This window comes from Pezoporus flaviventris, unplaced genomic scaffold, assembly GCF_033815535.1.
Source record: "Pezoporus flaviventris isolate CSIRO_AGI_PZ_B2104156 unplaced genomic scaffold, CSIRO_AGI_Pfla_v1 ptg000001l, whole genome shotgun sequence".
Lineage (NCBI taxonomy): Eukaryota > Metazoa > Chordata > Aves > Psittaciformes > Psittacidae > Pezoporus > Pezoporus flaviventris.
Window position 1 is genome coordinate 42,497,426 of NW_026892549.1, and position 27,165 is coordinate 42,524,590.

At 40.7% G+C, this 27,165-nt stretch overlaps 1 protein-coding gene across 3 annotated transcripts in view; it reads right to left on the reverse strand.

Moving 5' to 3' along the window:
• The window catches only part of TTN (titin), a 253,359-nt gene that overhangs the window by 28,673 nt on the left and 197,521 nt on the right, over positions 1-27,165 (reverse strand). For all 3 annotated transcript variants that reach the window (XM_061454518.1, XM_061454513.1, XM_061454512.1), the window contains 18 exons: positions 26,381-26,656; positions 25,962-26,261; positions 25,569-25,871; positions 25,055-25,354; positions 24,642-24,929; positions 24,253-24,549; positions 23,863-24,165; positions 23,466-23,771; positions 22,376-22,663; positions 21,972-22,262; positions 21,590-21,877; positions 19,805-20,395; positions 19,613-19,717; positions 18,937-19,134; positions 18,555-18,851; positions 17,857-18,444; positions 17,463-17,765; positions 240-17,345 (listed from right to left, as the gene is read on the reverse strand). In XM_061454518.1, the coding sequence (XP_061310502.1) occupies positions 240-17,345; positions 17,463-17,765; positions 17,857-18,444; positions 18,555-18,851; positions 18,937-19,134; positions 19,613-19,717; positions 19,805-20,395; positions 21,590-21,877; positions 21,972-22,262; positions 22,376-22,663; positions 23,466-23,771; positions 23,863-24,165; positions 24,253-24,549; positions 24,642-24,929; positions 25,055-25,354; positions 25,569-25,871; positions 25,962-26,261; positions 26,381-26,656 (22,428 nt within the window). The remainder of the gene's footprint in view (positions 1-239; positions 17,346-17,462; positions 17,766-17,856; positions 18,445-18,554; positions 18,852-18,936; positions 19,135-19,612; positions 19,718-19,804; positions 20,396-21,589; positions 21,878-21,971; positions 22,263-22,375; positions 22,664-23,465; positions 23,772-23,862; positions 24,166-24,252; positions 24,550-24,641; positions 24,930-25,054; positions 25,355-25,568; positions 25,872-25,961; positions 26,262-26,380; positions 26,657-27,165) is intronic.

Consider the following 27,165-nt stretch of genomic DNA (forward strand, 5'->3'; position numbering starts at 1 on the left):
TTGAGAAAATGTGTGTTGAAATAATTTGTACATTAGAGACATTTTAAGTAAAATGCAAGCAAAATTAAAATTTAAGCATTTCTTAGCTCTTTTTCATATGTAAAACCACAAACATACCTAGCACAAAAATATCTTTTTACTGTGAATAGATTTAAAGCTGCTTCTATTATTTTGAAGTAAACATTTTGAGACACATTTTGCTTTAACTATTAAAAAATATTTTTCTTAGAAACACTCACCTGTTATTTTTGTGCCTTCCTTGGTCTCAGAAGGCGCTCCAACACCATACTCATTTTCTCCAGAAACCCGGAAGTAGTAAATGGCACCTTCTTGCAAGCCAGTCACTTTGTAGGACAGGCGATGACAATTGTTTGTCACAGTGACCCACGCTTTTTTGCTAGCTTCTCGTTTTTCAATAACATAGTTCCTCACAGGTGCTCCACCATCATTTTCAGGAACATCCCAAGATAACACAGCAGATTCTTTAGTTACTTCTTTTACTGCAATATTAGATGGTGGGCCAGGAGTATCAAGAACTTTGACAATTAAAGTCAAGGTAGCAGTGTTCAGGATGTTTTGCAATGTTAAGGTGTATTTTCCAGAATCATTTCTTGTTGCTTTTTCAATAGTAAGAGATGTGCAACTATCTGAAGTATCAATGCTTGCTCGTATACGGAGATCAGTGTCCGGTTTGTTCCATGTTACATTTGGGACTGGTTTGCCTCTGAAAGGAACAGTCATTGTGAATGATCCACCAGCCTTTACAATCAAAGTCTTCCGCATTTCACTGTCAATATCAAAGGCAGGTTCTTCTTCTCTTTCTTTTGCCAGCTGAGGTTCTGAGACATCACTTGGTTCACTGACACCAATTTTGTTACTGGATTTCACTCTAAAGACGTACTCAGAGCCTGACACTAATCCAGATACAGTGTATTCTGTGCCTCTTAAGTTCTGAACAGCAGTGGTCCAATCAGTTTCATCAGTTTTCTTGTATTCAACTGTGTATCCTGTTACTGGAGCACCTCCATCAAACAGCGGCTTTGTCCACCCGATTGTGATATTTGACCTTGTAGAATCCATAATCTTAGGCTTAGATGGGGGAGACGGCAAGAAGATTGGATCTTCTGCCTTAATCAATGGTGTGGTTTCACTTGGAAGACTGAGGCCAGCAGCATTTTCTGCATAAACCCGGAATTCATATTCACATCCTTCGCGGAGACCAGATGATTTCACTCTTAAATCATAAACTGGCTTTTTGTTTACACGAATCCATCTTAAGCTAGTTTTCTCACGTCTTTCAATTACATAGCCAGAGATCTCATTTCCTCCATCAGACTCAGGTCTTGCCCAACACAGAGTTATTGAATCTTTGCTCACACTGGTGATCTCTAGAGATGTAGGTGGACTTGGAACTGTAAATGGGTCTAGGGCTTTGACAGCAACACTTTCCAGAGGCTCACCAACACCATATTTGTTAACTCCCATCACTCTGAAAATATACTCATTACCCTTCAGTAGTTTCGTCACTTTACAGGATGTTGTTCTAAGCTCTCCTTCACAAAGGGTCCATGCAAGTCTGCTGGTCTCACGTTTTTCTACAATATAATAATCAATATCTGCACCACCATTTTCTTGAGGGGGTCCCCATGATAAGTGGCACTTTTCAGCAGTAAGGCCATGTGTTTCTAATGGGCCTGCAGGTGGGCCAGGTCTATCAAGCACTTTGCAGTTAATTGCCAAAGATTTTGTTCCTGCAACATTTTGTAATGTTAGTAAATACTGTCCTGAATCACCTCGGATACAGTCCTTAATGGTTATTGCAGTAGTGTAATCTGTTGAGGCTATTTCAACTCTAGCTTTTCCTTCAAGCTCCTTGCCATCTTTTGTCCACGAAATCACCGGTATTGGCCTTCCTGCAACATCAGCATTGACCTTAAACACTTCTCCAGCTTTCACAACTACAACATCCCTGAATTTGGCATCCATCATAATTCTTGGAGCCTCCACATCATCTTTTACAGTCACAGGTCCAGTTGATTCAGATGGCTGACTGAAAAGTCCAGCAGCATTCTTTGCAATCACATGGAATTCGTATCTCTGGTCTTCTGAAAGTCCACCTACATCAAAATATGTTTCTTGTACATTAGTAAAATTACATTTCAGCCACCGACCGTCTGGTATCTCTCTGCGTTCAATAATATAACCTGTTACTTTAGCCCCACCATCATATTCTGGTTTAGTCCATTTCAGTGAGACAGATGTTCTTGTAATATTAGTAACTTCTGGTTGACCAGGAGGATCACATGGATCTCTTGCAGCAACTGGCTCACATGACTTACTGCATTTGCCTATTCCAGCAATGTTTTCAGCGTAAACACGATATTCATACAGCAGCCCTTCATCAAGTCCTGTAACTTTCATTTGTGTATCAGATATAAGGCTTTTGTTGACTTTTGTCCAAAGAATGCTGCTTCTTTCTTTACGCTCCAAGTGATATCCTAGTACTCTGCTACCTCCATCATTAACTGGTACCTGCCAAGTTACAATCATGAAAGCTTTAGTTGCATGTGCCACATGAGGAGTTCCTGGTGGTCCTGGAGGCTTAAATGGATACTCTGCCACAACAGAAGAAGAATTCGTGTAAGTGCTTTTCCCATAGCGGTTTTCTGCACAAATACGGAACTGATATTCAGACCCAGTGGTGAGTTGAGATACTTTAATTGATGTTCTTGCAACTGCTGCAGATACTACACTCCACGTCGTTGTGGTGGTTTCTCGCTTCTCCACAACATAATTGCTAATATGGCACCCACCATCATATACTGGAGCTTTCCAAGACAGAGTTACACTATCAGCACTAACTTCGTCAATATGCACGTCAGTTGGTGGTCCTGGTCTGTCAAGGACAACTACAGTTAAAGAAGCTGTTGTTGATCCAGCAGTATTTGAAAGATGTAATTCATAATGTCCCAAATCTTCATTTGAAGCTTCCTTGATGGACAGTGAAGTTGAAGTCTTTGAAGTATGAATATTTACTCTGGTTGTCTCTTTCAAGGGATTCCCATCCTTCTTCCAGCTAACAGTTGGAAGAGGTCGCCCTCTGAATGGCACATCAATCTTAAGATCATCTCCAGCTTTCACAGTGAATGTATTGAAAAGGAGCTCAGCAGATGGCTGGATTTCAATATCTTTTGCAATGACTGGGACACCAAGCTCTCTTGGATCACTTTTTCCTTTTTCATTAACAGCAATCACTCTGAAACTGTACTCTTCTCCCATACTTAAGCCTGTTATTGTTGCTTCTAAGGTTTTCACCTGTGTACATGCACTCCATTTTATACTTCCTTTAGTTTGCATTTCTACTATATAACCAGTGATTTTACTACCACCATCGCTCTCTGGTTTTTCCCATTTAATTGAAGCAGAATTGCGAGTCACATCAACAAGAATGACCTTCGCAGGTGGCGAAGGTGGTTCAGAAACCTTAACTGGGTCCGGTGTTTCTGCTGGTAGACCAACCCCATATTCATTTACTGCTAGAACACGGAAGTAATAACTACATCCTTCTTGTAGTTGGGTAACTTTGAAGGAATTCTTAATGCAGTTGTTTGTAACAGTGGCATATGCCTTTCTTGTGGATTCTCGCTTTTCAACTACATAGTTGGTAATTTTAGCTCCACCATCAATAAGTGGTGGTTCCCAGGCTAATGTTACAAAATCTTTCTTCACTTCTCTGATTGTCAGGTTTATAGGAGCACTAGGTGTATCAAGCACCCTGACATTAACGAAAGCTGATTTTTTTCCACTGTTGTTCTCTAAAGTAAGATTGTACCTACCACTATCAAACCTATTCACATTGTCAATGATCAGCATTGTATAGGAACTGGTGACTTCAATCTGAGCTCGCTCGCTAATTCTTCCTTCTGCTTTCTCCCATTTAACTTCAGGTTCTGGTCTTCCTTTGATGGTGACAAACAGGCGTAATGTACCACTAGCACGTACAGTGACTACTTTTCTGAGATCTGCATCAAGTTCAATTTCAGGAGGTTCAATCTTGTCTGCTGCTATGACTGTACCAGGTATAGTAGCAGGTTCTCCTACTCCTTCTGAGTTGATGGCACAGATGCGGACGTTATACTCCTGGTTCTCTTTAAGTTTTGTTACAGTGAACTGTTTTGCTTGTAGGCCTGTTGGTGGGGTGCAGGTAGTCCATTCATCAGCGGCAGCTTCTTTTACTTCTACTACATATCCCTTAACTGGAGCACCACCGTCATATATAGGCTTACTCCAGGCAAGGGAAACTGATGACCTGGAAGTGTCTGTAACCTTCGGATTGCTTGGTGGACCTGGTGGATATAATACATCACAAGCTCGATAGAAAATGGATGGCTCACTGGGTTCCCCTACCCCTGCAGCATTTTCAGCAGAAACTCTAAATTCATAGAAATGCCCATCAGTAAGACCTGTTACTCTGAATCGCAAGTCCGTCAGCCTTTTCTTATTGCATTTGGTCCACCGGATACCATCTTTGTCTCGTTTTTCAAGTATGTAACCTTCAATTTCAGCTCCCCCATTGTCTTCTGGACGACCCCACGTTACCACCATTGAATCTTTTGTGATTGCTGAAACTTCAGGTGTTGAAGGAGGACCAGGGGGTTTGTATGGATTACGAGCCACAATTGGCTCAGATTCCAAGGGTTCTCCAATTCCGTATTTGTTCACTGCCATTACACGGAAAATGTACTCATTGCCAGCAAGGAGTCTGGTTACTTTGTGGTTAAGAGCCTGCACTTCTGTTGCTACTTGTGTCCATGAAAGCCTGCTTGTCTCTCTCTTCTCAATGATATAATGTGAGATACTAGAACCGCCATCATGTAAAGGTGGTGCCCATGCCAAGTAGCATTTTTCTGCAGTGACACCTGTAACCTTCAAAGGTCCTTCTGGAGGTCCTGGTCTGTCAAGCACTTTAACAGTGATTGGTATGGATTTTGTGCCACCAACGTTTTTGAGGTTAAGAGTATAGTGACCTCCATCTACTCTTATACAGTCTTTGACGGTAAGAATTGTTTTCTGAATGGTAGATTTGATTTCCATTCTTGCGGTTGCTTCTTCAAGGTCTTTACCATCTTTTGACCATGTAATGTCAGGAATAGGTTTGCCATGGATATCAGCTTCAAGAACAAAGGTTTCTCCAGCATGAACAACAATGACATCTTTGTATTTAGGATCCAGTGAAGCCCCTGGTGCCTCAATTTCATCTCTGGCAGTAATGGGCCCTGTACTTTCAGATGGTTCACTCAAGCAACCTGCTGCATTTCTTGCAATTACTCTAAATTCATATCGTTGGTCTTCAACAAGACCACTTACTGTAAATTCTGTTTCCAACACATTTGTAAAGCTGGCTTTCATCCAGCGACCATCTGGTAGCTCTTTCTTTTCTACAATATATCCTGTTATTTTGCTTCCACCATCATACTCTGGTTTTTTCCATTTCAGTGTGATATTATTTCTTGTAACAACAATAGCCTCTGGGCAGCCAGGTGGGTCACAAGGATCTCGGGCAACATACAATTCTGATACTTTGCTGACTTTGCCAATGCCAACAATATTTTCAGCAGAAACTCTGAATTCATATTCAAGACCTTCTTCAAGGCCATCTGTTTTATATTTGGTATCTGCAATGAGTGACTTGTTTTGTTTTGTCCAAAGAATGCTATTCTTATCTTTACGTTCAAGATGGTAGCCTAGAACTTTGCTTCCTCCATCATTAACTGGTTCATGCCATTCTACGATCATATGGTCCTTGGAAGCTGCTGTTACAAATGGGGTTCCAGGTGGCCCAGGCACCTTGTAAGGGTATTGCACAACAACTGGTTTAGAATCCAAAGGAGCGCTCTTCCCATATCTGTTTTCAGCAGAAATCCTGAACTGGTATTCAGAACCTGTTTTAAGCTTTGTTGCTTTGATAGTTGTTCTGGCAACAGTTGCTGACACAATGCTCCACGTGGTAGTGGTTGTGTCACGCTTTTCTACTATGTAGTTGCTTATCTGACAGCCACCAGTATAATCAGGTGGATCCCATGATAAAACAACAAAATCCGCGCTAACTTCATCAAAGCGCACAGGTCCTTGTGGTGGGCCAGGCTTTTCCAGTACAATTATGCTCAGCTGCTCTGTTGCTGTACCTGCTGTGTTTGTTGCTGTTACTGTATATTTACCAAAGTCTTCCTTGTTGCTTTCTTTAATATTTAAGATAGTTGATGTTGATGTGTCCTGAATATGTAATCTGGTTGTCTGTTTCAGTGGCTGCTCATCTTTTGTCCAAGTAATAGTTGGTTTAGGTCTACCTATAAATGGTACTTCTACCTTCAGATCTTCTCCAGCCTGTACACTGTAGGTATTAAACATCAGTTTGAAACTTGGCTCAATTGTCAAGTCTTTAGCTATCACAGGAATTCCAAGGGCTCTGGGATCGCTTTTGCCTTTTTCATTGTAGGCAATCACACGGAATTGATATTCCTGTTCTGGACTCAAACCAGACACAACCGCATTGCATGTTTTGGTCTCACTAACAACACTCCATTTTTCTGTTCCTTTAGGCAGCATTTCAACAATATATCCCAAAATTCTGCTACCTCCATCATGTTCAGGTTTTTCCCATGTAAGAGATGCACTTCTCTGAGTCACATCAGTGAGTGTTACTTTCCCAGGGGGCAGAGGTGGCTCTGAGGCTTTGACAGCATCTTTGGTTTCAGCTGGAACACCAATTCCAAATTCATTTTCAGCCATAACTCTGAAGTAATAAATTGCTCCTTCTGTAAGATTTTCAACTTTGAAACTTGTCTTGCCACACTTAGCACTTACATTTGCAAATGCCTTCCTGGTTGACTCACGCTTGTCTATTACATAGTTCTTTATCTTTGAACCACCATCAATAATGGGTGGTTCCCAAGATAATACAGCAGAATCCTTCTTTATATCCTTTACCACTAAGTTTTGAGGTCTTCCTGGTGTGTCCAAGACTTTCACCGTAACAAATGCAGATTTAGAACCACTGCTGTTCTCCAGCTTAAGAATGTACTTGCCAGCATCATTTCTATCACAGTTGTCAATTGAAAGTTGTGTGTAATTTATGCCTTTGTCAATCTGAACTTTTTCTGTGAATTCACTTTCTTCTCGAGACCACATGATGTCAGGTGTTGGTCGTCCCCTGAATGGTATGTGAATTCTAGCAGACCCACCAGCTCTAACCACTATCCCTTTCCTTAGCTCTGAATCAATATCAAGTTCTGGAGCTTCAAGTTTATCTTCAGGCTTAATAGTACCAGGAACTGATGCAGCCTCTCCTACACCAATCTTGTTGAGGGCACACACTCGTAGGTTATATTCTTGATGTTCAGTAAGCTTTTTGATTTCAAACCGAGTGGCACGTATACCTGTCTGTGGAGTAACAAGTGACCATTCATCTTCATCAGCTTTACAGATTTCTACAAGGTACCCCTGGATTTCACAACCACCATCATAAATAGGTTTACTCCAGCCAAGTGTAACTGAACTTTTGGTTGTATCCACAACATGGGCATTTGTAGGTGGGCCAGGCTTGAACATGGGGTCACAAGCTTTAAAGTAAGGAGACACTTGACTTGGTTCACCCACTCCAGCAGCATTTTCAGCAGAAACTCTGAATTCATATTCATGATCTTCTGTTAAGCCTGTAACTCTTAATCGCAAATCTGTAATCCTGCGTTTATTGCATTTTATCCATCTGATGCCTGCTCGGTCTCTTTTTTCTACAATGTAACCTATGATTTCACTACCTCCATCACTGTCTGGCCGGGTCCAGCAGACAGTCATAGAATCCTTTGTAATGTTAGTAATTTCCAAGGCCTTTGGTGGTCCAGGAGCCACAAATGGATTTTTCATCATTACTGGCACAGATTCTAATGGCTCACCAACCCCGTATTTGTTAACTGCCATAATACGGAAAACATACTCATTTCCTTCCAAGAGTTTTGTTACTTTCAGCATTGTAGGTAAAACCTCTGAAGCAACAACAGTCCATGCTAGGCGACTAGTTTCTCTCTTCTCTACAATGTAGTGAGAAATATCACTGCCACCATCATGAAGAGGAGGAGCCCATGCTAATGAACATTTTTCAGCTGTGACTCCTGTCACTTGGACTGGGCCCTCTGGAGGTCCTGGCCTGTCCAAGACTTTTACATTTAGTGTTGCTGTCTTTGTTCCTGCAACATTAGAGGCTTCTAAAATGTACTGTCCACCATCAACTCTAATAGCATCTTTTACAATTATTAATGCACTGAAATCTGTGTTCTTGATTTCATACCTAGCAGTTTCCTCAAGCTCTTTATCTCCTTTGTACCACTTAATAGTTGGCAGTGGTTTTCCATGAACATCAGCCTCAAGTCTGAATGTTTCACCAGCATTTACAACAATTGTGTCTTTGTACTTTGGATCCATTGAAATTCGTGGAAGTTCAACTTCATCCCTTGCTGTTATTGGTCCTGTACTGTCAGAAGGTTTGCTTATGGCACCTGCAGCATTCTTTGCAATTACTCTAAACTCATATCTTTGGTCTTCAGTAAGCCCTGTTACAGTGAAGTGAGTTTCAATGATATTTGTGAAGCTAGCTTTCATCCAGCGACCATCTGGTAAGTCACGTTTTTCTACAATATAACCAGTAATCTTACTTCCACCATCATATTCTGGTTTGGTCCACTGTAGAGTAATAGAACTTCTTTTTATTATTATAGCTTCTGGGCGACCTGGAGGATCACATGGGTCACGAGCTGCATAGCACTCAGACACTTTACTTGTTTTGCCTACACCAACAATATTTTCTGCAGAAACTCGAAACTCGTATTCGATTCCTTCTTCAAGGTTAGTTGTCTTAAAGCTTGTGTCCTGAATAATAGTCTTGTTCACTTTAGCCCATAAAATGCTGTTTTTCTCCTTTCTCTCAAGATGGTAGCCCAACACTCTACTGCCACCATCATTTATTGGTTCATGCCACTGTACAACCATGGAGTCTTTTGTAACAATTGTCACAAATGGTGTGCCAGGAGGTCCTGGTTCCTTGTAGGGGTACTGTGCTACAACTGGTGCAGAATCCAGTGCAAAGCTCTGCCCGTACCTGTTCTCAGCAAATATTCTGAACTGGTATTCTGAACCAGTTTTCAGTTTAGTCACCTTCAGTGTAGTTCTTGCGACGGTAGCTGAAACAGTTTCCCAGACAGTGGTTGTTGTATCTCTCTTGTGAACAATATAGTTGGTGATCTGGCAGCCGCCTGTGTAAGCTGGGGGATTCCACGATAGGGTAATACTTTCTGCACTTATTTCATCAAACTTCACAGGTCCTACTGGAGGGTCAGGTTTATCTAGAGTTATAATTTCAACAGAAGCAGACTTCTGCCCAACAACATTAGCCACAGTGATTTCATAAGTGCCACTGTCCTCTTTGCTAGTTTCTTTAATATTCAGTATAGTGAGGTCAGTCAAATCACTAACATTGACTCTTGTTGTCTGCCTTAATGGCTGGTCATCTTTTACCCAGGTTACAGTTGGTTTAGGTCGACCTGCAATTGGTACTTCTACTTTCAGATCTTGTCCCACTTGGATACTATAACTATGAAAAGCAGGTCTTACATCAGGTTCAATCACCAGGTCTTTGGCAACTATTGGAACTGCAAGTGCTCTAGGATCACTCTTACCCTTTTCATTCACAGCCATTACTCTAAAAAGATATTCTTCCCCTTGAGTTAGGTTAGTAATGACTGCTTCAAGAGTTTTCACACGAGCACACTCTGACCACTTCTCACTACCCTTTGCTTGCATTTCAACAATGTATTGTATGATTTTGCTGCCACCATCATGTTCAGGTTTTTCCCAGCTTAGTGAGACACTGCTTCTTGTGACATCATCCACTGTTATTTTCCCAGGAGGCTGTGGAACTTCAGCAACTTTGATTGGGTCACTGGTTTCTGCAGGGAGGCCAATTCCATACTCATTCTCAGCAGAGATTCTAAAGAAGTAATAGCAGCCCTCCTGAAGTTGATCTACTTTCCATGAAGTCTTATGGCAGTTTGTTACAACAGCTGCATATGCCTTTCTTGTTGCTTCACGCTTTTCAATAATGTAATTCTTTATTTTTGCTCCACCATCCAAGAGAGGAGGCTCCCACGAAAGTGAAACAGAGTCTTTAGTAATTTCTCTGATTTTTAAATTAACAGGTGCACTTGGGGTATCCAGTACCCTTACACTGACAAATGCAGACTTTGTTCCACTGCTGTTTTCTAAAGTCAGAGTATACTTTCCAGTATCAAATCTGTTAACGTTGTCTAGAACAAGGGAAGTAAAGCTGCTAGTGGTATCAATAATAGCTGCCTCTCTGATGTCACCATCCATTTTACCCCATTTTACTTCAGGTGTTGGACGACCTCTGATGGGAACAAACAGTCTTAAGGAACCTCCTGCCCTCACATTTACAATCTTCCTTAATTCCATGTCAAGGTCAAGGTCTGGCGCTTCCATCTTTTCTTCCACAACAACAGTACCAGGAACATCTGCATGCTCTCCAACTCCTGCTTTATTAACTGCACATATGCGGAATTTGTATTCATGTTTTTCCACCAATTTTTCTACTTCCATGTGAGTATTCTTAATTCCAGTTGGAGGGGTACAAATTGCCCATTCACTGTCACTTACATCACATTTTTCCACAATGTATCCCTGAATTTCAGAGCCACCATCATAGATGGGCTTACCCCATGAAAGGAAAACTGAAGATCTTGTAACATCCACAACTTTAGGATTATTGGGTGGACCTGGCTTGTAAATAGGATCACATGCTTTGTAGTAAATTGAAGGTGGGCTTGGCTCACTAAGACCTGCAGCATTTTCAGCTGAAACTCTATACTCGTAATCATGATTTTCTATAAGCCCAGTCACTCTGTATCGCAGTTCACTTATCAGGCGTTTGTTACATCTTGTCCAGCGAATACCTTCCTTATCTCGTTTTTCAAGGACATAACCTAGGATTTCACTACCACCATCTGAGGCTGGCCTTTCCCATACGACTATCATAGAATCCTTGGTAATGGCGGTTACTTCTGGTGCCTTTGGTGGAAGTGGCACTACAAATGGGTTCTTCGCGAGTATTGGTTCAGACTCGAGAGGCTCACCAACACCATATTTATTGACTGCCATGATGCGGAAAACATACTCATTTCCTTCTAAAAGTTTTGTAACTTTGCAATTTAGGGTTTGCACATTTGAATCAATGACCGTCCACACTAAGCGACTGGTTTCTCTTTTTTCTACAACATAGTGTGAAATATCGCTACCACCGTCTTGTAGTGGAGGTTTCCATGACAACATGCATTTTTCAGCAGTAACGCCTGTAATCTCAACAGGTCCTTCTGGTGGTCCAGGTCTATCAAGAACTTTAACATTAACAGGAACTTTCTTTTCACCTGCAACATTCTTTGCCAGTAATACATACTGACCACTGTCAACTCTAATGGCTTCCTTCACACTAAGGCTTGTTGCAAAATCAGTACTTTTTATTTCCATACGAGCAGTGTTTGCCAGCTCACGATCGCCTTTTAACCACTGAATGGAAGGTATTGGTTTGCCATGAACATCAGCTTCAAGCTTGAATGACTCACCAGCGTTCACTACAATTGTGTCTTTGTATTTTGGATCCATACTTATCTGAGGTGGTTCTACTTCATCTCTTGCTGTAATTGCCCCTGAGCTCTCAGATGGTTCACTGAAAACACCTGCAGCATTTCGTGCTATAATACGGAACTCATACCTCTGGTTTTCAACTAGACCAGTTACTACAAATTGGGTATCAATGACATTTGTAAAGCTTGCTTTCATCCAACGACCATCAGGTAGCTCCTTCTTTTCAACAACATAACCTGTGATCTTACTTCCACCGTCATATACAGGTTTCTTCCATTGAAGTGTTACTGAGCTTCTTGTGACAATTATAGGTTCTGGACGACCCGGAGGGTCACATGGGTCATGTGCAGTATAGCATTCAGATGCTCTACTTGCCTTTCCAATGCCCACTATGTTTTCTGCATAAACTCTGAACTCATATTCGAGACCTTCCTCAAGTCCTGTTGTCTTAAATTTGGTATCTGGAATAGGTGTTTTATTCAGTTTAGCCCAGAGAATACTGTTTCTTTCTTTGCGCTCCAAGTGATACCCAATGATCTTGCTGCCACCATCATTGACTGGTTCATTCCACTGTACCATCATGCTGTCTTTTGAGACGTTTGTTACAAAAGGTGTTCCAGGTGGACCAGGAACTTTAAATGGATACTGGGCTACAATTGACTCTGAAGTAAGATAGGTACTCTTTCCATATCTATTCTCGGCTGCGATTCTGAATTGATACTCACATCCAGTCTTTAATCGACATGCTTTTATAGTTGTTCTTGCAACAGTAGCTGACACCATCTGCCAAGTTGTGGTCGAGGTGTCTCTTTTTTCTACAATGTAATTATTGATAGAGCTACCACCATCATACTTAGGTGGTTCCCAGGAAATGGTGATACTATCTGCTGTTACTTCATCTACTTTTACTGGTCCAGTTGGAGGTCCTGGTTTGTCAAGGACAACAATATTTAGGGTCTCAGTTGCCTCACCTGCAGAGTTTGTAAGTTTAACTAAGTATGTCCCCACATCATCTCTGCATGCTTCTTTTATTGTTAACACTGTGTTATTTTCTGAACTTTCTGCATTTACTCTTGTAGTCTGCTTCAATGCAATATCATCTTTATGCCAAAACACTGCTGGTTTGGGTCGACCAACAAAAGGAACATCAACCTTTAAGTCCTCTCCTGCTAGAACACTGAAAGTGGTAAACAGTAATTTGAAAGCTGGTGGAATCACAAGGTCTTTTGCAACAACTGGTATACCCAGCTGACGAGGATCACTGATACCTTTCTCATTCTGAGCTGAAACACGGAAGGTGTATTCTTCACCTTGGATCAATCCTGTGATAGTGGCTTCAGTAACTTTTACTGTAGCACAAGTTGACCACTTTTCACTGCCTTTGCTTTGCATTTCTACAATGTAGCCCAGAATTCTGCTACCACCATCATGTTCAGGTTTTTCCCAAGATAAAGATACACTATTGCTTGTCACATCCAGCAAAGTTATTTTCCCGGGTGGAAGTGGTCTTTCTGATACTTTTACAGATTCTGAAGTTTCAACTGGAAGGCCTATTCCATACTCATTTTCAGCTAGGACTCTGAAGTAGTAGTTGCAGCCTTCTTGCAGTGAATCGACTTTCCAGCTGGTCTTGTGGCAATTTGCATTAACAGTTGAATAAGCTTTTCTTGTTGATTCACGCTTTTCAACAATGTAATTTTTTATTTTAGAGCCACCATCTATGAGAGGAGGCTCCCATGTGAGTGTAACTGATGACTTTGTAACTTCTTTTATTTTCAAATCTTGAGGTGCCCCTGGGGTATCAAGAACTCTGACGTTCACAAATGCTGACTTACTACCTGAGCTGTTTTCAATTGTCAGTATGTATTTGCCACTATCAAATCTATTTACATTTTCAACAATAAGTAGAGTATAAGAACTTGTTGATTCAATGCTTGCTCTATCCAAAGATTCTCCATGTTCTCTTGTCCATTTTACTTCAGGCGCTGGTCTTCCTTTAATTGGGACAAAGAGCCGTAGAGTACAGCAGGCTCTAATAGTGACAACTTTACGCAGCTCTGCATCAAGTTCAATTTCTGGAGGTAGCATTCTCTCTTCAGCTTTTGGAGTACCAGGAACAAGAGCAGGTTCTCCAAGACCTTCAGAGTTCATAGCATATATTCGTATTTTATACTCTTGATTTTCTTTTAGGTTAGTGATGGTGAAAGAAGTGGCCTTTAGACCTGTTGGTGGAGTTACAATCTTCCACTCGTCTTCTTCAGGTAGTGCTATCTCAACCATGTAACCTGTGATCTCTGATCCACCATCATATACTGGTTTGTTCCATGCTATTGTAATTGAAGACTTGCTGCTGTCCAAAACACGAGGATTACCTGGGGGACCAGGCTTAAATACAGTATCACAAGCTTTATAAAATGGACTGGTTGGGCTTGGCTCACTGATGCCAGCAGCATTTTCAGCCATGACTCTGTATTCATATTCATGACCTTCTGTCAGTCCAGACACTTTATAACGTAAGTCAGTAACAACCCGTTTATTACACTTCACCCACCGTAGACCAGCCCTGTCTCGACGTTCCACGATATAGTTAATTATTGGGCTCCCACCATCAGAATCAGGATGGCCCCAACAGACAACCATAGAATCTTTTGTAATTGCTGTAACTTCAGGTGTTTTAGGTGGATCAGGTGGCACATATGGATTTACTGCAAGAATGGGCTCTGATTCCAGAGGCTCACCAACTCCATATTTGTTAACGGCCATAACACGGAACACATACTCGTTGCCCTTCAACAGCTTAGTAACCTTCAGTTTAGTTACTGGAACTTCTGTGGCTACAGCTGTCCATGCCAGTCTACTGGTTTCACGTTTTTCAACCACATAATGGTCAATCTTTGCTCCTCCATCATCCAGTGGAGGTAGCCATGACAGCACACATTTTTCTGCAGTGACTTCAGACACAGCCAAAGGTCCTTCTGGGGGACCAGGTCTATCAAGAACTTTAACATTGAAGATATGCTTAGCAAAGCCACCAGGATTTGTTGCAGTAAGTGTGTAGGCACCGCCATCTCTTCTTGAAGAGTCTCTATTGGTGAGAGCAGTAGAGAAATCTGCTATTTTAATTTCTAATTTTGCTGTGTCTTCAAGTTCTTTTTCTCCTTTTGTCCATGTCATAGTTGGTGGAGGGCGGCCTGAAACATCAGCCTCAAGTCTGAAAACTTCACCTGCTTTCAGCACTAATGTGTCTTTATATTTAGCATCTACCTTTATCTTTGGTGCTTCAATGTCATCTCTACAAGTAATTGCATCTGATGGCTCAGAGGGCTGACTAACAGCACCCCCAGCATTCCTAGCAATCACACGGAATTCATAGGCAGCATCTTCTGTCAAGCCACTTACAGTGAATTCAGTCTCTAATATATTGCTGAAATTAGCTTTTAGCCAACGGCCATTAGGAAGGTCTCTTTTTTCAACAGTATAGCCAGTTATCTTAAACCCACCATTATATTCTGGTTTAGTCCACTTCAGTGTAATTGCATGTCTTGTAATGTTCAGAGGTATTGGCTTACCAGGTGGATCTATTGGGTCTAGGGCAAACATAGGCTCAGATGGCTTGCTTGGCTTACTCTTCCCAGCCAGATTTTCTGCTATAACACGGAATTCATATGCAATGCCATCAGTAAGTCCAGTTGATTTAAAGATATTGCCTGATACCAGCATTTTATTTACAGTCTGCCAAAGAATGCTATTTCGTTCTTTTCTTTCAATGTGATACCCCAAAATTGGGCTTCCACCATCAGTAACTGGCTCATTCCAGCTAATGGTCATGGTTTCTTTGGTGACTGCTATCACCTGAGGAGTTCCAGGAGGCCCAGGTACCTTAAATGGGTAGTTGGCAACTACAGACTCTGAAGTAATGGCTGGACCAATTCCATATCTGTTTTGAGCTTTAACACGGAACTGATACTCAACTCCAGTAGTGAGACGAATGGCTTTAAATGTAGTACGTATCACTGTGGTTGCCAGTTCAGTCCATGTAGTACTGTCAGTTTGACGCATTTCCACAACATAGTTGCTTATTGGTACACCACCGTCATTCAAAGGAGGCTCCCATGAGAATGATAGAGAGTCACATGAAATTTCATCGAATTTTATTGGTCCAGTAGGTGGTCCAGGTATGTCATGAACCTGAACTGTGATTACTTCACTAACTTCTCCAACAATATTTTTAGCTGATAATGGGTATCGACCACTATCACTTCGTTTACATTCATTGATGGTTAGTATAGTAGCAGTTGCAGTATTTTCATAATTTATTCTTTGTGTTTGCTTAAGTATCTCATCTTCTTTCTTCCAAGTCACAGTAGGCCTTGGACGACCAAGCACAGGGATTTCAATCTTTATATTATCACCAGCTTTGGCAATGACTGTTTTCTGGTAGATACCCCGGAGATCAAACTCTGGTAGCATTGTTTGCTCTTTGATAATAACTGGCCTGCTTTCTCTTGGGGCACTTCTTCCAGCACTGTTAACTGCCATAACCTGGAAAGTATACTCTTCATTTTCAGTTAGATTCTTTACTACACAGTCCAGTGTTTTTACAGTGGTGACGTGTGCCCACTGGTTTGTTCCTTTCCTCTGTGCTTCAATTACATACCCAGTGATCTTGCTGCCACCGTCATGTTCTGGTTTTGGCCAAGCCAGGCTAACTGAGTTCCGTGTTATATCCATAATATTAAGACTCTCAGGTGGGGATGGTGCCTCAGAAGCTCTTATGGGCTCCGTGGTTTCAGCTGGTTCACCAATACCATACTCATTTTCAGCCAGCACTCTAAAATAGTATTCACACCCCTCAGCCAAATTAGTAATCCTGAAGGAGCACTTCTGGCAGTTGGTAGTGACTGTTGAATATGCTTTTCTAGTCGATTCACGTTTCTCAACAATATAGTTTGTTATACGTGAACCACCGTCTATTAGAGGCATATCCCATTGGAGAGTGATGTTGTCTTTCGTTATTTCCCTAGGCTTAAGGTTTATTGGTGGACCTGGTGTATCCAAGACCTTTACATTTACAAAGCCAGTTTTCTTACCAGCAGCATTTTCAAGAGTCATTACGTATTTCCCTGCATCATATCTGGTGCACTCTGTGACAATCAAGAGCGTAAAAGAATCTGTATTTTCAATACTGGCACGTCCTTTGAGAGAAACATCATCTTTTGTCCATGTAACTTCTGGAGTTGGACGCCCTTTAATTGGCACAAAAATACGAATAGTTAATCCAGCTCTAACAACAAGTGTTCTTCTTAGTTCAGCATCTAATTCAAAGTCAGGAATTTCTTCACGGTCTTTGATTTCCACGCTTGGAATTATTGCTGGTTCACCCACACCTGCAGCATTCATGGCAGAGATTCTGAAATTGTATTTGGCTCCTGTTTGCAGATGAGCAACAACAAACTGAGTGATTCTTAAAGCAGTCCCTGTTGTGTCTTTTACCCATTCTTCTTCTCCTTCCTTTTGATGCTCCACTATATAGCCAGTGATGTCAAGACCACCGTCATAGTGGGGCTTGCTCCAGGCTAAAGATGCACTTGTCTTTGTAGTATCAGTCACTCTTGGGTTTGCAGGTGGACCTGGTGGGTCTGAAAAGTGAGCAAAAGATAAAACATTGCATTACCCAGGAATTCACTCTTACACTGTCTGAATGTCCTCTCTAACCATGCTACCCACCCACAAAAAAGAAAAGACATGATACTAACATGCAATATCCTTGCACATGATTGATTTTGAAGCATCACTTGGTGGTCCAACTCCTGCTCTGTTTTCTGCACTGACACGGAATTCGTATTCATTTCCTTCCAGGAGACCAGTTACTTTGCATCTAAGATCTGAAACTGGTTTCTTTGTTGCTCTGACCCATCTTAAACCTTTCTTTTCTCTTCTCTCCACATAGTAACCTGTGATTTCACTTCCACCATCATCTACTGGCCTTTTCCAGGTAACTGTGACAGTATTTTTCGTCACATTTGTTACTTCTGGTTTTCCAGGAGGGCCTGGGGGACCTTTTAAGGAAGAAAAATGTAGTTAAAACAAATATCAAGTCTTCAGAGATTAATGAAAGCACACCAGAACCTCTTAGCTTGTTCTACATACCAAATCTATCCACCATTTTAACTGGTTCTGATTGTACTGGTTCACCCTTGCCATATTGATTTACTGCTGAGACACGGAAAACATATTCATTTCCTTGAATGAGCTTGCTAACAACATGCCTGCAGCTTTCAATATTTTCAGCAACCAATGTCCAGAGCAGTCTGCTAGTTTCTCTCTTTTCAAGAACATATGATTTGACTGGTGATCCACCATCTTCTGCAGGAGGTGACCATGTAAGAGTTGCTTTTTCTGCTGAAACATTGCTGATCTCAATAGGTCCTGGAGGTCCTGGAACATCTAAAACTTTCACATGTATGCTCTCCTGCTTAGTGCCAAAAGGATTGGTTGCAGTAATTGTGTATTCTCCAGAATCTTTTCTGGCTGCGTATTTGACAGACAGAGTAGAAGAAGTTGGTGTGGTTTCAATGTGCACGAGCTCTGAAGGTCTAAAATCTTTTCCAGCTTTTGACCATGCTGAAGTTGGAGGTGGTTTGCCACGGATACTAATAGCAGACACTGTAATGGTGTCCCCTGCTTTTACTGTTAAACCTTCCTTCAAAGTAGGATCAATAACAATGCTTGGTGCCTCTGTCAAACAAACAGAAAACCCCAAACGTTATAATGAGAAAACAGGAAAAAAAAAAAAATTGTATTAATTATTCAAATAAAATTCTAAATTTTTAATGTCATCTACATACCATACTCATCCTTGCATATTATGGTTTCTGTGGATTCAGATGGAGCACTGATAGCTCCAGCAGTGTTCTTTGCTCTAATTCTGAACTCATATTTGGAGCCTTCAGTGAGGTCAGTTACAGTAAATGCACAGTCTGGAACATTCACATGATTAGCTTTTGTCCAATTCTTTGAAGGTAAATCACGCTTTTCAACAATATAACCAGTTAATTTGTGTCCACCATCATATTTTGGTTCTGTCCAAATGAGTGTTACTGAGCTCCTGGTTACATTGATAACTTCAGGTTTCCCAGGGGGATCTAAAAGAAAAAGAAAATAAATAGTTGTCAAACAAAACTTATTTCAAATTTCAGAATTTGCCTTTTTACTTTCCTGATGACTTACCAATAGGATCAAGTGCCACAACTGGTTCAGATGGCAGACTTGGTTTACCTACTCCAGCCATGTTGATTGCCATTACTCTGAATTCATATTCCAGACCTTCAGTTAATCCTGTCACTCTGAAATCTTTCATTCTAATTGGTGTTTTATTTGCTCTCTTCCACAGAAGACTGTTTCTTTCTTTGACTTCAATGTGATAACCTAGAAGAAAAATAGTGTGATTAAAATATGAGGGGTTTTCTAGAAATCTTCATTTCTCACAGCATTGTGACACATCATACTGCCTGTATGGCATGTCACATAGGCATTGTGCAAGAGGAACATTGAAAAACAGATTAAGAAATGGATGTGGCCATACACTACAGATGCATCTAATAGCAACAATGAGATGTTTGTAAATGCAAATTGCTAATTTTAAGGACCCAAGTAATGTAAGATATAGGTGAGTTTGGTTTTGTTTCTTTAGACTTTTTGGCTCTGTGAAAAAAATGTTGTTTCTCAGTCCTAACTTTAAATTTAAAGTTTTAAAAATTCATCATGGATAAAAAATAGGTAGTAAAACAGTAAAACAATCAATCAATCAATTTAAAGCATAAACACCTGGTAGTTTTATCTTACCCTTTGACAGAGAGAAAGACCTATTAAGGACTGAAATATGAGGAGGCTTTTGGGTATATACCTGTGATTGGTGAGCCTCCAGTTCTTCTTGGATCAGTCCAAGTTAAAGCTACAGAGTCATGCCGCACAGCAACAATGTTGGGAGGTGGAGGAGCATCTGGAACATCTAAACAGCATTTTAAAAAATGAAGAAACATTAAACATCACCCCTAAACCACATGGGGTTTTTCAATTTTTAAAATTAGATACTTACCAAATGGATGTTTTGCAATGACAGGGTCAGATTTAAGACCTTCACCTACTCCATATTTGTTTTCAGCCCTGATCCTGAATGTATATTCATTTCCTTCATGAAGTCTTGTAACTCTAAATGTGGTTTTCTGCACTGCGGAGGCACAAGTCACCCATTTATTGTTTACATTATCTCTCTTCTCTAGGACATAGTTGGTGATTTCTGAACCACCATCATCTTTTGGAGGGCCCCACTTTAAGGTTATGGCATCAGCTGTGACTTCTTCAAATTTCACTGGACCTGTTGGTATGCCAGGTTTGCCAACAACTTTCACAGAAATAGTGCCTTCCTTGCTGCCAGCAACATTCTTCAGAGTTATGGTGTATTTTCCAGCATCAGCTTTCTGGCAGTCATGTACTACAAGTGTGGTGTTAACTGCTGTAGACTCAAATGCAACTCTTCCACTCTCAGTAAGTGCCTGGTCTTCACCTTTCTTCCAAGTTACAGATGGGACAGGCTTGCCTTTAATTGGGATTTTAAGACGGAAATTGCTACCCTCTTTAGCTGTATAGCACAAATCAGGTAGATCTCTTAAATCAAGATCAGGTGCCACTGTAAAAATAAAAAAAAAGAAACAATGATTATTCAACTATGTATAAACTCTGTAATAAAATTAAGATGCTATTTAAAAGGCATCTGATTTGTATGTATGCACAGTAATGACGGTACGCATAAAATGGTATTTGTTTAGCATGGTAAGGTTTTGGTAGTATATGGGGCTACAGGGGTGGGCTCTGTGGGAAGTTGCTAGAAGCTTCCTCTATGTCTGATAGAGCCAATGCCAGCCATCTCCAAGATGGACCCACCACTGGCCAAGGCTAAGTGCCATCAGCAACGGTGGGAGCACCCCTAGAATGTATTTAGGAAGGGGGAAATAAGTTACTGTCTAAGTAACTTGCAGCTGGAGAGGGAGGAGTGAGAAGATAAAAGAGAAACAGCTATGCAGACACCAAGATATCCACCTGCAGCCAACCATGGAGGACCCAACAGGCAAATGCCCAAAGGAGACTACAACCTCGTGAGAAGCCTGCACTGGAGCAGGCTCCTGGCAGGACCTGTGGCCCCGTGGAGAGAGGAACCCATGGTGGAGCAGGTTTGCTGAAGGAGTTGTGACCCCGCAGGGGACCTACGCAGGAGCAGACTGTTCCTGAAGGACTGTACCCTGTGGCAGAGACCCACACTGGAGCAGTTCGTGAAGAACTACTGACCATGGGAATGACTCTCATTGGAAAAGTTAGTGGTGAACTGTAACCCCTGAGAGAGAACCCCTGTTGGAGCAGTGGAGGAAGAGTATGAGGAGTCTTCCCTCTGAGAAGAAAGGAGCAGCAGAAATGTGTGATGAACTGACTACAACCCTTATTCCCCTCCCCCTACACCACCTGGGGGGAGGAGTTAGAGAATTCAGGAGTAAAGTTAAGCCCAGGAAGAAGAGAGGGGTGCAGGGAAGGTGTTTTTAAGGTTTGGTTTTATTTCTCATTATCTTACCCTGATTTGATGAGTAATAAATTGAACTTTTTTCCCTAAGTCAAGTCTGTTTTTCCCATGATGGTAATTCGTGAGTGATCTCTTGCTGTCCTTATCTTGACCCACAAGCTTTTTGTTACATTTTCTCTCCCTTGTCTAGTTGCGGAAGGGGAGTGGTAAAATGGCTTGCTGGGCATGTGGTATCCAGCCACAGTCAACCCACTGCATAAAGAAATATAATTTGGCTAAGTGAAGCACTGAATTAATGATCTTGCTTCTTACCAACATCATCTCTTGCCACAATTGTAAGCTCTCTTGGAGTTCCATATCCAGCGTCATTTTGGGCTCTCACTCTGAAAGTGTATTCTTGTCCTTCTTTTAGGTCTCTCATTGAAAAATGGAGGTTCTTTGCCCGCATGACTTCTTGCCATTTATCTTCACCAATGAGGACCTCAACAACATATGCAAAAATACGGCTTCCACCATCACTGATAGGTTTTTTCCATACTAAATTGCATGATGATTTTGTTACAGCTGAAGCTTTTAGATCCACAACTGGTCCAGGTGTTTCTAGAAGGAAGAAAAGCATAGTAAGTGTCCATTTGAGCTAAAACTAAAAATTATCTGAATACCAAATTAGGCAAAATGGATTAAGTTTTCTTACCAGAAGCTTTAACAGCATCACGAGTTTCACAGGGGTCACCAATGCCATATTCGTTTTCAGCAAAAACCCTGAAGAAGTAGGATTTGCCTTCTTCTAAGTTAGTTATCCTGCAGCTTGTCTTTGGACATTCTGTTGTTACTGTGGACCATGACTTTCTTTCTGCATCGCGTTTTTCAACCACATAATTTGTGATTGGACTGCCACCATCTATTAGCGGAGGTTCCCATGTAATCAGGGCAGAATCCTTAGATGCTTCCTTTACAATCAGGTTAACTGGAGGGCCTGGAGTATCTAGATAAACACAACAACCCCACATTTGATTTAGTAAACAACAAAACCAACCAACCAAAAACATGATTAAAAGTTAACAAATATACTACAATGGGGAAACCCCTGACACTTACCAAGGACTTTTACAACAATAGTGTATGCCTTTTTGCCACAGCTGTTCTCCAGACTGAGGATGTATTTTCCAGCATCATATTTGTTTACATTTTCACAGCGCAGGAAGGTATCAAAATCAGTTGATTTGATATCTAATCCTTGTCTGTCTCTTAGGTTGGCACCCACTTTAGACCATGTAATCTTTGGAGGTGGACGTCCTCTTACCGGCACATAAAGTCTCATTGTGACTCCAGCACGCAATACAAGGACTTTCCTTAGTTCTGCATCAAGTTCTCCTTCAGGAGGAGCTGTGTATTTAACAAAAAAACACGCAATTAAAACATATTCTTTAAAACCATCACAAAACAAAAAGTCCCTCTTCACTGGCATTTCACTGTATTAACCAACTTGTTCTCATGCCTGTGATGATGCTAAAGAGTCAGTGTCCTGACTCCCGTTTCAAGATCATTGTCAAACTCAGCAATTTTTTTGCACTGTTTTCACTACTGTTTTTTTTTTTTTCCTACCTTTTCCACCATTTATATTGCCTATCATATGAAGAAGTCTTATAGTTTCTCTAGAATTCAAAGAAGTTTCAAAGCCTCCTGGACTGTACTCTGTGCTGCTTATGCTGAACCAATACAGTTCTGTGAAGCAATGTTTTTGTACATACAGCAAAATGCATACAGAAGCCAGCATGGCTCTTATGGAGTAAGTGTCAAAAAATTAAATAGTGCCACACAGATTCTTAGAATAGTAATTTTTGCTTCAAATTATTTAGAAGACGTGAATAAGAATGTAAGTTTTAAGAACAGAAGTGAGATCTGAAAAGTCTAATTTTAGGATTAGAGAAAGAAAAAATTCTTGAGGATCCAAAATAGGAGTCGGAAATGTATCTAGCATACAAAAGAAAAAAAGCAGACACCAGTCAGATTCTACTCAGTTCCTAACCGCCCTAATTCTTTTCCAAATTAGCCACTTTTAGCCTACACTGTTTGAGAAAATTCCAGATTAATCTGCTTCTGTGATCTGTGACAAACCCTGTCTTTGGAACTCAGCCCATGAATTCAAGCAGAAGCTAATAAGGTAATTTGTTTCCAGTAAACATACTTAAAATGTCTTTGGCAGTGTGTTTATCAGGAACATCACTTGGATCACTGTATCCAATCTTATTGACAGCATAAACACGGAACTGGTACTCTGTATCTTCTATCAGCCCTGTTACCACAAATCGTGTAGCCTGTAAGTTCTTGGGTAGATTGCATCTGACCCAGTTGTCTGTGTCAGCTCTTTTTGCTTCCACTAGATAACCAATAATAGGACTTCCTCCGTCATATGCTGGTTTACTCCATGACAGGCTTATTGAATTACGAGTAGTATCAACCACTTTCGGGAAAGCTGGTGGGCCAGGAGGATCTGAGAATTAAAATAACAAAGTTATTGTACCAAATGCTGTGCAAATATATTTAGAAATAACCACGGAAAATACCTGAGGCTTTTAGCTTACATTGAGGATCACGAGCATACACTGCTTTAGATGGTGCGCTAGGCTTGCCAGGTCCAGCTTTATTCAACGCTATCACCCGGAACTCATATTCTGTTCCTTCTTGGAGTCCAGTAGCTTTAACAGTTCTTTCAATTACAGGCTTTCTGGTTACCTTTGTCCAGTTAAGAGCCTTAGTTTCACGTTTCTCAAGCATATAACCAGTTATTGGTGATCCACCATCATTAGCTGGTGGCTTCCAGCTAACAGTCATGAAGTCTTTCGTTACATTGCTAATTACTGGTGGATCGCAAGGTCCAGGTACATCTGTGAAGATTTATTTGGAAGTTACGTTTTCATTCATAAGTATATACAAAAAAAATGACCAATTAAGCTATCTCACAAAGGACTTACCATATGGATTCTTAGCAACCGCTGGTTCAGTGAAGATAGGGTCTCCAACACCATATTTGTTTTCAGCACATATGCGGAACTGATACTCGTGTCCTTCAATAAGTTTCTCCACTGTGCAGCTTGTAATGGGTACATTGGCACTGACTTGGGCCCAGTTTGGTCTGCTTGTTTCACGTTTGTCTACAATGTAGTTAGTAATTTCTGAACCTCCGTCTTCCAGAGGAGGCTCCCACAAAAGCATTGCACGATCTGCATACATATGTTTGATTTTAACAGAGGCTGGAGGACCAGGCTTATCTAGAAAAAATAACATCACATTGTTATAGCTCTGTCTCTTGCTATATCATTTAACTAAAACCGAATTTATTAACAGACAGTCTTTAGCTTACCAAGTACTTTAAGTTTAATGGTTGCTGACTTTGTTCCACTTGCATTTTCAGCAGTAATAGTATAGTCTCCTGTTTGCTTCCTGTTAACACTGAACAACTCAACTGTAGCAAGATTTCTCTTAGTGGTGATCTTAACACCTTCAGATGGCTTTAAAACTTCCCCGTCTTTCTTCCAGGTAATTGATGGCATTGGCTTGCCATATACATTTGCCTCCAGACGCACATTCGTTCCAGCTTTTACTGTAAGCTGTGATTGCATAGACAGATCCAATTCTATTCTGGGGGGAACTGAAAGGTAAAAGCCCAACAGTTAATCAATCCAGTAATATATAAACATTTCATTCTTCACATGAGGGTTAGTTCAATATATACAGACTTTTATCAGAGTTCTCAAATGCTTCTGTATTTCTTACCATTTTCTGGATGAATGGTCACTGGATCAGAAGGTTCAGAAGGTCTGCTAATGTTAACTGCTGTTTTAGCAATTGCTCTAAATTGATACTGAGCATTTTCTTCTAAATCGGCAGCTGTATACTCTTCTAAGGGTATTTGATGTGGAGTTGTATTGCACCGGACCCACTTATCACCAGGTAATTTGCAAGCTTCAACAAAGTAGCCAATAAGTTTGCTACCACCATCATGCTTTGGTCTTGTCCATACCAGTGATGCAGTACTCTTAGTGACATCAATAACTTCAGGTTTTCCAGGGGGATCTAAGGCAAATAAGATCATGTTATAATCTGTATTACAAAAAAAGCTAACATATTAAACAATGGCTTTAATAATACTGGATACCCACACACTGCACTCATGGTAAACACGAAAATATAAATGTAAGGGCAAACTGAAGATCATAGAGTTGAAGGTATATTAAAAATGACCATAAAAACAGTAGTCTCTTGCAATTTATTGGTGTGTTTTGCTTACCAACTGGTGCTCTTGCTGTGACAAACTCAGTTGGTTTACTAGGTTTACTTGCTCCAGCTCTATTCAGTGCGTAAATTCTGAAGGTATACTCAAGGCCTTCGATGAGCCCCACACAAGGGTATTCTGTGGTGCGCACAGCTGTGTCATTAGCTTTCACCCATAGTAAACTGTTCCTTTCTTTGCGCTCAATGAGATAACCTGTGATTGGACTGCCTCCATCACTATCTGGTTTATCCCAAGCAACAAAAATGCAGTCCTTATTGACCTTGGTAATACGTGCATTCTTTGGTTCACTAGGAACATCTAGAAAGAAATACAAATATAGATATCAATTACATGTTTTCTTACTGGGAGGATTAAAAAGAGAAATGCTGCTATCAACGATTCACATACCAAATGGGAACCTTGCTATCATCTTTCCAGAAGTAAGTGGTTCAGAAATCCCAAAACGATTTTCAGCACGAACGCGGAACATATACTCTTCTCCAGGAATCAGTTTTCCAATTCTGCAGCTTGTCTTTGTGACAGAAGCTAAAGCTGTTACCCAGTCTCCTCGGCTTACATCACATTTTTCAACTACATAGTTCGTAATGTTACTGCCACCATCTTCAAGAGGTATATGCCATGCAAGAGTGCATGCATCTGCATCTATTTCAGAAATATCAAATGGAGGCTGTGGTGGACCTGGTTTATCTGTGAAAAAACATATTAAGAAAAAAGGGATGAAAGAACATGGCAACAACTGGAATATGCTAAAACTAGATTTGTATAAAGCTATTATTTTTGTATAAAAATAATCAAATGAAACATACCCATGACTATCACTCTGATTTTCTGACTATCAGTACCAGAGCTATTTTCTGCAGTAAGAGTGTAAAAGTCAGAATCTTTTCTAGTCACATCTTTAATGATAAGAACAGAAGACTTTTCTGCTTTATGTACAGCAAGGCGACTGGATGTAAGTACATCTTCATCTCCTTTCAACCATTTACAGACTGGCTGAGGCTTCCCATATACATGAGCTTCAATTCTCAGTTTCTTTCCAGCTTTGATGTGAACATGATCAGGCATCAGAATCTTAGGTGGGACTGAAAGAAAATCACATAGAGATATATAAATTCAACTTCTGTGATATATTGATTTTTTCTTGTGTTTTCATGTGAAGATTCTCTGCTTCCCTCTTTAGTGAGAAAGACTTCCTGCACCAGTAGGAATGACTTCATAATTTTTAATTTAGCTTCCACTTATGGACAAGTAGAGATTCTGCAGTAGGCAATATCTATTTCAGTCTTTTACAGTCTTACACATTTTGTAAGAGAACATTTTTAAGTTTGGATTGCCTTCTCACATGTTTACGTAGAGGCTATTGCACTACTAATGCATGACATAAAATACCTCATCCGGAACTTGTTGCTAACTCATTGCACTTTCTACAAGACAAACAAGAAGGAGAAGAAAAACTGAAGTTCTCGCTGAACGAAACCCATTTCCACATTCAGTCCTTTTATACTCTTGAATTCTTCTTCTTTTGTACAAAATCTTTCAGATTTCTTCCAAAAGAGACTTGGCAGTATATACTTTTCTTCCTGCTACTGGC